This window comes from Schistocerca piceifrons, chromosome X (assembly GCF_021461385.2).
Source record: "Schistocerca piceifrons isolate TAMUIC-IGC-003096 chromosome X, iqSchPice1.1, whole genome shotgun sequence".
NCBI lineage: Eukaryota > Metazoa > Arthropoda > Insecta > Orthoptera > Acrididae > Schistocerca > Schistocerca piceifrons.
The window spans coordinates 421,626,761-421,638,979 of NC_060149.1; the positions used below are offsets into that span (position 1 = coordinate 421,626,761).

Below are 12,219 nucleotides of genomic sequence, written 5' to 3' on the forward strand. Positions count from 1 at the left end.
AAGTTTTAAGGTTTTTAGTGTACAGACAGCTCAAAGCCTTATTTGCAAAACCTACTGCTAGAGGCTTATCAGGTAAATCAGGTTCCTCCAGCCCATCAGTCACTTACTTTGATAATAAAAAAAATGAAATGTAAAATGCGATATTTTCATCTTGTTGCATACAATTTTCAAATCAGTTGATTTGATGTATAAGTATTACAATAAGAGTTTTATGATAAATGCAAAAGTTTGAGTCTTTTATGTATATTTCTGAGGTAAAGCTACACAACTACTTATCATCATTTCCAGCTCGCAAGAAATGTGTGCATAATTCCTTTGTTCAAACTGTGGAACTGTTCCCAATGCATTCTTTAGTAGAATAATAGCACCTTTCCACTAGAACAGTAAAGAATAATATTTTCACTGAACCATGCTCAATCTTAAATATCCCACTACCTTTTATTTTATTGTACATTTTTACAGATATACTATAGAGTTCAGGGCTTATAATTTTAAATGGTGTTTTGGAAGCTTAAAACTATCTCTTTGGTGAGTGCTGTGTCTGTGGTGGAGATGGAAAGTGTCAAGAGTTTGTTGGTTTTTGAATAAGAAAACAAACACCACATGTCTATAAGGGGTAGTCAAATGGAAATGAGACAGATGGAAAAAAAATTAAATAAACGGTTCATTTTTTCAAAAGTAACTACTGTAACTGCTAACAATTTTATCCCACTGTGAGGCAAGACGATTAATGCCTTCATGGGAACACATTCACAATTGCCTACAGAACCATAATTGTACTCAGATATGCACATTTTCATCTGAAGCAAATTGAGAGCCACAAATGTCTTTCTTCAGCTCTCTAAAAATATGAAAATCACATGGGGAGAGATTCGGGACTGTATGGAGTGTGTATAAGAGCTTCCCTGCAAAACTGCTGCAGTGTAGTCGAAACAACTCTGTCAGCATGTGGGCAGCATCTTATATAATGGGAGGTATCGATTTTATGGCATTTTTGTATGTTTTAACTGTGGTTGATGTGATTCCTATTATTTGACAACATTTACATTTCTGATTTTTTCCTTCTGTGGTACTAGGAGACTTGAGACATTTGCTGAATTTTCCTGGTAGGTTATGGGATAATGAATGACAAAATTAGAATAATAGTGGTAGACTATCTTTCTGCTGTATATGTAAGTGGTGCCTGCAAATTACACATTGCAAATGGTAAGCTGTTTAGTTTATTTGTTAAGTAGTCAATGTTTACCTTTGAATTTAATTTCCTATCAAGATTTGAGCCCAACAATTTAACATGGGATGCTTCTGAGATATCCTGTTTATTATTAGTTATTTTTATTTATTGTCATTCCAATGATTTACTTTCAAACTGCATCATTTTGGTGTTACTCACATTTAATTTCAGTCCATTTTGATGGAGCCAAGAATCAAGTTTCTCTAAAGTATTTTCGATGTGTTGTGGGATTCTTTTTAACACCTGATTTTCAGTTATAACTGAGTTATCATCAGCAATAACATATCATTGAACATCAATGATCACAGCCCACCAGGGCAGGGTAGATGTCAACTTTGTAAATATAAAACAAAATGCAAACTTTAAAACATTCAAAAGAATTATCCCAAAGTTGTAGAAGATACTTTCATGTCTTTAAAAAACAAGAAATCAGCTGGGAGGGATGAAATTCCAACCAGTGTAGTCAAGGTGCTCTATAACATCATTTCTCATCCATGGACTAAAATTATTAATCAGTCATTTGAGGAAGGATATTTCCCAGATGTGTTAAAATATGCTGAAATAAGACCACTGTTCAAGAAAGGCTCACCAGATGAAATGGGAAATTACAGCCCTATTTCCCTGCTGCAAGTTTTTGCTAAGGTGATAGAAAGGATTGTTGCAAAATATCTTCAAAAATTTCTTATAAAAAACGACATTATAGTTAGAAATCAATTTGGATTTCAAATCAGGAAAAATACAAGAAATGCTACCAGGATATTCACTGGAAAGATAAGCTCTACTTTAGATAAAGTTAAAAAAGTTACAGGTATTTTTTTGTGATTTGATCAAAACTTCTGGCTCTGTCAATCACTTTCTACTTCTACACAAGTTAGAGAGACATGGGACTGTGGACAGGGCATTGCAGTGGTTCAAATCTTATTTTTCAGAAAGAAAACACAGAGTTATTCTAAATTTAAATGGAAAAAACCATTCTTGGACTGGAAAAAGATATTTACAGTGGTCCCGCAGGGCTCAGTTTTAGGGCCATATCTCTTTCTGCTCTACATAAATGATTTACCTCTAAGCATTGATGTTCACTCTATTTTATTTGCGGATGACACGTTTGTTTTAATTGGAAATGACAATTTAGAACAACTTCATGAAACTGTGGAAAATATAATGGGAAACCTAGAATTCTGGTTAAAGCAAAGTGTAGTAAATCGATGTCACAAAAACACAATTAGTGCAGTTCTGTGCTAAAACATGGTCAGCATCTCCCATAGAAATAGTACATAGCGATCACGAAATGACTGAAGAAAGTTATTTAAAATTTATAGGTCTAAATCTTGACAAAAACTTAAATTGGAAGGCACATGTAGATTTCTTAGCAACCAAACTATACAGCCTAGCTTATGCGATGAATGTCTTATCTGGATCCACATTCATGGACACCAGGAAGATAGTCTACCACAGCTACTTTGAGATTATAATTCGATATGGAATAATTTTCTGGGGAAACTCTATGAACAGCCCAAGATTACTTACACTTCAAAAGAGACTCATAAGAAACATGTTTTAGTAAAAAACAAAAAAGAATATCATATCGCCCATTATTTAAAAAATTAAAAATACTGACCATTCATTCTCTTTACATCTACGAAATCTTTATTTTCGTATATAAAAGTCAAAGTCACTTGACAATTTTCATTTCAACCACAATTACAGTACTTGCCACAGGGACAGTTTCAAACTTCCCTCTCATAACAAATAATATTTTATGCTCAAACACCATTGTACATGGGATTAAAATATTACAAAAAATTAAATAACACAAATCTTCCAAACACAGAGTTTGTCCCACTAAAAAGATTGTGATTTAATACACTAGTGGAAAAATGTTATTAATCAATTGAAGAATTCTTGCAGGACAGTTTGGCAATTTGAAAAGAAAAGAAACAATAAAGATTATGTATTGTATAATAAATTGTTAATATTTTTATAAATTGTATTGGAAGCTGCAAAATGGTCATATGTGGTATATATGTTCTTGGTAAATTGTTCATGTCAAAAATTCAGAAATGCCTGCTTTAATATGTTAATTATTATAATCGTATTTTTTTAAAGTAATTTGATGTGTCTCCAGTAAAAAATATTTGGCTTGTAACTGTACGTTATAAGATGAATAAACTATATTATATATTCAAAGGGATAGGTCCTTTATGTAGAAAAGTAGTAAATCGGGACCCAATATAGAAACTTATGGGACTTCTTGAAAAATAGTATTCCAATTTGATGAGCAATTGCTTGAATTTGAAGTTGGAATTACTCATTATTTCCTATTTGTCAAGTAAGAGTTGAACATTTTAAAACAGTGTCCGTGTTTCCCTATATCTATGTAACTTGAGAGGAAAGTAAGGGTGGTTCAGTGCATCAAATGCTTTCGTCAGATCGCAGACTATTCCTGTAACCTTTCTACATTTATCTAATGAGGAGTATATCTTTTGAGTAAGTTCATTGGTGTCATTTAAAGTTCTTTTTCCTTGTTAGAATCCAAGCTATTTTTCAAGAAATTTTTGAATCTGTTTTGCTGCATTTTTTCAAACACTCTAAAGAAGATTGGCAGAAAAGATAGGGTGGTAATTCCTCATCTATTCTGTCAATCACTTTTTGAATAATAGTTTTATGTCAGCTAGATTCACTGTATCTGGAAAACATCCTTGCTCAGAATATTGGTTTATTATAATCGATAGTGTCAGTGAAATGATATCGCACAGATATGGGTATTTCATCCCACCCAGATGAGGATTCTTTTTTTAAAGGCAATATTTCATTTTTTTCCACGCCTCTTACAGTAATTTTTTAGATTGTTTAAAATGTGTGTTCACATTCTGTTCGAATTTCTCAGTTTTTCGATTCCTATTTGAAGTATTAACACACTAACTGCCACCCTCAATTGTGAGTGGCTACTGAAAAATTTCATGGCTCCATTTCTCCTGTCTTCATTTGGGACTACATATTAGATAATTTTTTACCACTGTTCTTTGTAGGTATATGTACCAACAGCACTCGTTACGTGATAACAACAACTATACATAACAGTAAAGGCTACAATACATGGAACAACTGATTAAACTATTGCAACTAGCAACAGTGTGACACAGGTAGAATAATGTAAAAGTTACTTGGAAAGATCAAAAGTAATAGGCCAGTTTGATAAAATTGTAGTGAATTACCGATCATGAGTGTATGTGGAAATATGGCCATGATTTTGTGTGTAGCTTAACAACGAAATGCTGTTAGTACCTGGCAACGGATACAGGATGTGTTTCGCTATATCGATGTTATAGCTTTAGTGATTTATTTGGAACGACGATGTTTATTTCAATTTTGTTTCGACAGAGATCTTTAACATAGAACTGATTCTCATCCAATTCCTGAGTGGATTTTTATCTTCTAAATTTTATAAATGACTTCCCAGTTCACATGCTGAAACCAATGATTGTACAACAGTTTTCATAAGACTGATGTATTTGCAAGCATCATCATACTTTTCGATTTATGTTTCTAGGTAGCAATTTTATTGCAGCAGTAATTTAAAAATGGGAGTTATTAGATGTTTCATTTTTCTCTGACTCAAATAGGAATCGCGTCGGAAAATTTGGATAAAACGCTTTATATTTATTTCGTCTATCGAGTGCTAATTTGAGTTAAATCACATTTTCAAAAATAACTAGTTTTCGGATTGGCAATGTTTCCTTGACTGTATTTGTTTCCATGAAGCTCCGATAGACTTATTCTAGTCTACAAGTATTTGAGAAAGTAGGTCATGCAATATGTCTTTGTCAATGCGCTTTTGATATCGATTAAGACATTATCTTCCGTGTCCTCAGATCGATATCATAATACAGGTTATCTACAGAACCTGAGACAAATGTTAACAATAAAGCGCCGTGAATAAGTTTGACAGTACAGGAAGTGTGTGGGTTCGAAGTTTGACGTTTCAGTGTTTTCTTTGGTACTGTCTCTGTTTACGTTATTGTTGTCAGTGCCGTGTCTATTAGGAATACAGTCTTGTTTACCGAGGAATGAAAGGCTAGCCTAATAGATGAATTTGTAATCAATTGACTTGATATACAGTAATATTATGTTTTCTGCTATGCAGATGCCGACCATGAAGTTCCATTCAAAATTTCGATCAGCAGTGATGCGCAGGGACTGATGGGTAATCAGCCATATTGTTTTATATCGCGGAGTACAAAATTGAAGTCAGTAGTGCGCAGGGTGCGGAGTTGAAAGTGTAGTTCACAATGGCAGGAAATGCGGGAATGGAGCAGCTAATACCAATAGTGAACAAACTCCAAGATGCGTTCACTCAGCTTGGCGTACATATGCAACTGGATTTGCCCCAGATAGCAGTGGTAGGAGGACAGAGTGCGGGCAAAAGTTCGGTTTTGGAAAATTTCGTCGGAAGGTGAGCAGTAGAGTTTAGGCTCTGTCTTAAAGTGAGTATTGCTTCGTAGGTTTTCAAAATTGTAAGAATTACAGAGTGTCATATCCTTACATCGAACATGACAGCAGGTTATGCTATACTTTCAGTTTACTTACGCATTAGTTGGTATGTTCTTCCAGAATCGGGTATAAACATACCTGGCACGCAGACGATGTTTTTCATTTATGCACGTTTTTTCAGGGACTTTCTACCTCGAGGTTCAGGAATTGTCACACGAAGACCCCTTATTTTGCAGCTTATAAATAGTTCAACTGGTAAGTAAGCATGTCGTTTGTAATATGGAATACGTAAACTAAGGGCTAAAAGTGGGCGGATGGAGCATTAGATAACAATTATTGTCGACTACATATTATTGTTCGTTAGTGCAGTTTCTCTGTTTAGGTTAAGTCTTACGTCAAAAAACTGATCGGGTAAGAGCTTTTCATGTAGTAGTTGATGGTATGCCGAGCATCGAAAATTTTTCTTATTTGGCGACACAGCCCTACTTGCTGCTATAAATTTGAACAGTTCGTGCTAGAATTGAAACACGGCAGGGACATGCGTTCAGTTTAGAAATATAGGAATCTTATGTCAGAAGTTGCGTTGTTGGAGAATGATAAAATAGGTGTGGTACACACATTTTCGATTGATCAGACATTTAGTAGTAAAATGTCTTGTTCAAGACACTTTGTTACTTTGTCTAGTTACTTTGTCTACCAAAACGCCGTTAAGTACGAGCTCAGGTGTAAAACACTAGTTTATGAATGCAACTGATGTGAGAGATATTTGTCCCCTAAAAATTGCAGTTTGGCTCGTCCGTTCCGTTTTTTGTAATGACATTTGTGTGCATAGTCCCATGGATATGCAATTATGTACAGAGGCATATCCGTTATGAAATGAAAAATTGGTACACTGTTTAATTAGTAGCAAGTGAACACATGTTTATAGAAGTTTTATATTTTCACTTGTGCATAAAGGATAAGGTTTTTGTTACTTGCAGACAAAAGCACTGTGTGAGATTCTAGGAACTTTAAATAGTTGTTTAGTGAGCCAATTTGCGTAACTTTTTTTCCACATTCTGTTTTTACTACACTTGTGACAGAGTTTTACTATTTAACTAACACAAATTTCAATTCTACAAGGTCTCCTGCAATGCAAGTTATAAATACTTTAGCATCTTAAATCTGTATTAAAGTTATTCTGTGTCTAAAACAAAGCTGCCACTACAGTATCCTTTTTATAGGAAACCATGTATTCTAAACCAGAGGGCTTTTGATCATATCATGTTTCTGAGCATCCTTTTTTATCTGTTTTGTAGAGTATGCAGAATTTCTTCACTGTAAAGGGAAGAAATTTGTTGATTTTGATGAGGTTCGCCGTGAAATAGAAGCGGAAACAGACAGGGTTACTGGATCTAACAAAGGAATTTCCAATATACCCATAAATCTTCGTGTTTATTCTCCAAATGGTGAGTGTAAACAGTTGAAAGACGCACAGAAATGACTACTTTAAAAATAATTAGATAGTATTTCATTTAAAAATAATAATGTATGTTTTCAATTATTCACTCACCTTGAAATCTTTCTAACCTGTGAGCATGATTTTGTAGTTAACTTTATCAGCCTCTGTGTAATGTACAAAAACACTTACACTTTCACCTCAGTGTCTCCTCATATACAGCAATTTCTTAATGAATGTGAAAAACAAGACACTGTAGACAGTCAAGGAATTAAGAGTGAACATACAAAATCAGTAATTTTCTAAATGACTTCTTATACATTCATTTTCGATATAAACAACAAATGAGTGCTTTGTTACAGGATTATATTTGTTTGTTGTTGTTGTTGTTATTATTATTATTGTTGTTGTTGTTGTTGTTGTTGTTGTTGGTTGAGAAACAGATATTATCACTTATATTGTAAGCAATTTCAATGTCCTCTTCAGAGCAATCGGCAAGACCTTATGGGCAAATCTTCGATTGTGATACATGAACCAGTTGCAAAGCTGATGAGAACTACTTTCGGCCAGCAGAAATAAGTTGTTTGTGGAATGTCAAAACCTGTAGTGACCAACTAAAGATAATGGAAGAAACTACCTGGAACAACACATTGCCCCAATTGGAAAACAATTTAGGTAGACAGACAATGAGAGAGAGAGAAATTTATGAGTGCAGCAGGTTGGAGGCCTAATCCATAATGGAACACAGTTGTCATTGCGTCAAAATGAAAAACGGCAGCTTGTCTGCAGTAAAAACCTAGAGGGTACTGTAACTCAATTGTCGGCTCAGTGCTGCTGAATATTTTGCAGAGCAATAGGTTGCATTCACTTTGTGGTGTGATGGGAATGCAAAGGGTGTGTCAACATTTGTTTTTCAACATGTGTTTCATAATAATGAGTTGAAGCTGATCCCTTATGTCCTAAACAAAATATAGTCTTTGGTTGTGCAATGTATTTGGATGGGGAAGGAGAAAGTGACAGCTACTGCAGAAATCCAACTCAGTCACTACGTTTTGACCGAGCTAGATGACGCAGTTGTTAGCGCACTGGACTCGCATTCGGAGGACGGCGGTTCAGTCTTGCATCCGGCCATCTTGATTTAGGTTTTCTGTGATTTCCCTAAATCACTCCAGGAAAATGCCGGGATTGGTCCTTTGAAGGGGCACAGCAGACTTCCTTCCCTAATCTGATGAGACCGATGACCTAGCTGTTTCATCTCTTCCCCCAAAACAATGCAACTCACTACGTTGGGATATTAGAACAGAAATCAAAAGTGAAGCCAACATAATAACAAACATGTGATGCAACTAATAAGATTTGTAGTTGTAGTGTAAGGAGCAGAACGATACGGACAAATGTAATAGAAAAACACATTTGAAATTTAATTTTATCCATATTTCGCAGCTTAGCTTCGAATGTGAATGTATTCAATACTCTGGAGGTATGAATTAAAAACTCCTTCAGTCACGTCCTTTCATGTTTCATTAGATATGCACCGTGTACTTAATAAAACACGAAAAGTTGTGTCTGAAGACATTTTTTAATTCATTGGAAATTTTCCTTACCGGTCTTCATACATGTTTTATTTAAATTTATTTCTCATAAAGCGTTTGTGTGATGGACCGCATTTTCTGGAATAGGTGATGCATGTGAAACAGTGCCTTGAAATTTTTTGGCCACTCTGGAAGTTATTTGCACATATTATGTCACATGTGACTTGACAACTGTTGCATATGTATATCTGTATCAAATAGGATACAGATTGTTCACGTGTCACATAGATAACGCTGTATAAGTGTTAGTAAGGGCGGGGGGTGGGGGGGGGGGTGTAGAAGCATAGAAGCATTTACTTATTGTGTCTGATAAATATTTAATGGTTTGTTGCTCAGTTAAACAGGGGTGTGTAACAGACAAATGTGCCAAACTGTCCAAAGTTGCTCAGAGAAAACAGTTCATTGTTCGAAAAGTTGTAATTGTCTTCAGAGGCATGGGATATGTGAACAGAATATTCGTGAAGCAAAGATATAGATGTGTCTTTAAGGTTTGAACATATTATTTTGCACATTTTATTGATTGTAAATAAAAACACAGTAAATTTTTCTATTAGTTTCATTTAACAGAAATCCCCTTCCCCTTTCTGACATGCACAAGATATCCTCAATTCATTAATTGCAAGGGGGAGAGGGGATTGCGGGACACCCACTGAATCACTGCTGAGTCTACCCTTCCAACTCGGTCCATTTATGTGAATGTCACATAGACATGTAGGAATGCTGCAAGAAGGTGGGTGGTTGGAGGGGGGGTCGGGGGGGGGGGGGGGAGAGAGAGAGAGAGAGAGAGAGAGAGAGAGAGAGAGAGAGAGAGAGAGATGTGTGTAAGAAATGTGATGGTGTTAGGACCATGCAGCTGTCCATTGTTAAGCAGAAAGCTGTCACTGGTGGCTTAATTTTTTGTGGTACAGCTTTCACATAAATAAAATTGCAGTCATTTTGTATTATCTGAAGAAGATACCAGGTGGTTATAATTAAATTGCAGCCACTCATAGAGGGCCATTGTGGGCTGTAATTATCATATGACAGCAAAAGTTGATGGTGCAAATCAGTTGTTGTGAATGCAAGAAAGAGGTATAGAAATGTTTTCCTATGTAATGGATTAAGAACAGGATGTGAGCAGAAAAGGTCAAACAGTAAGAAATGCATAATGTTGATGTTATTAACCACTGCTTACACAGTTTATTCAGTGTGAGCACTGGAGACGTTGATGAGATGCTGTACAGTGCACGTGGTGGCCACAATTGGAACTAACTTTTTCCAGTGTACATCAGTTCTGCACTATTGCGTTAGAATATCTACCAAGTTTCACTGCCATACGATAATTACAGCCCACACTGGACCTCTGTAAGTAACTGCATTTTAATTATAACCACTCAATACCTTTTCAGTTCACAAATATGGGCACTAATATTGCTTAATGACAAGTTCTGGCTTTGAATGCAGTCCCATCTGATCATTTCCTCCACTCCATATGTATCTGTTTTTCATTGATACATGCTATCTCATTGCAGTTTGTAATAAGAAAAGAAAGCCCTCTCCCACTGCAAATATTCTAAAGAGCTGCTGACAATGTCCAACCAAGCCTTTTTTTCCTGTAACTTGTTGAGATTTTCTACCTCACTGAGAGCTTTGAATATCAAGGGTATTTTGATTGCGTAAGCGCCCCTCACTTCTTCACTGAATGAGCACACAACAGTTGTATGCAGCATACACTAAAAGACTGCAAATGTCAACAATGTTTTCATTAGTGACACACATCCATGGGTGAAGTCTGCAAATTTCTCCTACAATATTGTGAATTATGTGAAACTTCTTTGTCTAATCACTGACATTGAGCCTTGACATGTGACAGTACACTCTGTGCTTACAACCCAGCCAAAATAGCAGATAATGTGACTTCATTGTTTATGAGAAAATTAATAATGGTGCATGGCTCGTTCATGATTACAGTGGTTGAGGAAATAGCTGTTTTCACTGGATGAAAATGCTCTGGCCTTCAGTATATTCTCATCGGATTCTGTCTTGTGCCCACACCACTGAATCTTCCAGTGACAGAGGGAGGTGGCATAGTGGTATCACACAGGTCTCACCTTTGGGAAGACTGTGGTTTGAACCATTTAGATTTTTCATGATTTCTCTAAATGGTTTAAGGTAATTGCTGGTGTTATTTCTTTGAAAAGTACATGGCCTATTTTCTTCCACAGCCTGAGCTTGTGCTTCAGCTCTGATGACCTTATTGTTAATGGCACATTAAACCCTACCCTTCCTTCATTTCTTTGGATATTCCTGTGTAGATGTGATGAAACTCTTTTTAATGTTTAAGGTCCTTGCAGGAGCAAAAACAGTGGTTTTTTGGGCATGTGCTGCAGTTTTGAATTTTTTACCTTGCGCTACGGTATTTAAGTAATCGACACACAAGTCTTATATCTGAGAAGTCGGTGAAAATATTTTGAGCTGAACATAATTTCAGAAATCAACCTTCATATAACCCAGAAAAGGTACTTCCTGCAGCTTACAGTGCCTCAGTACAGTGATAAAGTATGGGATATTTAATTTTGGTTGTAGGTCTTCAGGTTGGTTTGATGGGGGTGCGATTCCCTCTTTTGCCAATCTCTTCATCTCAGAAACAGCAGGGCAATTTCATCTCAGATCATACAGGTCAAGAGTGAGTGTTTCTTATCATTATTTCAAAGTTCTCTGAAGAAAAAAAAAAAGTGTTGAAGTTCCACAAGGCACCTCTCAAAAACTAAAAGATTTTGATTTTCTGATGATTTGTTAGAATGTTTTACAACTCTCTATATGAGTATTTGTGAAAATGTTGTAACATAAGGGAAAATAATAAAAATTGTAACGAGAAAGCTACGAGTGATAGAGATCTGAAATTATTTTTAATAAAACCGTTGTTCCTGATACTGTCAGACATGATTAACACACACTTCTGAGCTTGTTTCTTCTTTAATTTGGAAAAATAAACTATGAAAATTTGTAACTCTCAGTAAACTTCAAATTTTATTTAGAAAATGCAAATAGTCACAGGATGTTAACTGTCTTGAGAAATGATAGTGGAAAAGCTGCTACCTGTCGGCTATGACATTAATGCCTGAAATTCTTAACTCTCAAAATATTTTTGCATAAAGATGAGAAAATTGGAATTTTTTGATATAATTATTTTCTATATATAAAAACCTCCATCCTGAATATTCTAAAAAAATGTGTGGGGTGTTAGTTGGTCATTATGAAATGTACGATCAGAGTGGGCAATATTTTGCTGTGCAGAGTTTGAGAAATTTTTGTTAGACCTAGCTGCTGTCAAGGCCAAAAATCCTGGACACTTAAGTTTTTAAATTGATTGCTGATTTTGAGTAAATTTAATGCAAAACTGGTATATCTTAATCAAAATAATTATTTTACAGCCTTAGAAGTGAGTGGGAAAAACTGTTGTTCATTCACTTCTAGCATTAAGAAAA

At 35.4% G+C, this 12,219-nt stretch overlaps 1 protein-coding gene across 2 annotated transcripts in view; it reads left to right on the plus strand.

Annotated features, from left to right (window-relative positions):
- Nucleotides 1-5,343: 5,343 nt before the first annotated feature.
- LOC124721616 (dynamin) overlaps nucleotides 5,344-12,219 on the plus strand; it is a gene marked incomplete in the record, with an annotated part of 99,947 nt that continues 93,071 nt past the window's right edge. For both annotated transcript variants that reach the window (XM_047246675.1, XM_047246676.1), the window contains 3 exon segments: nucleotides 5,344-5,684; nucleotides 5,904-5,977; nucleotides 7,021-7,170. In XM_047246675.1, the coding sequence (XP_047102631.1) occupies nucleotides 5,521-5,684; nucleotides 5,904-5,977; nucleotides 7,021-7,170 (388 nt within the window).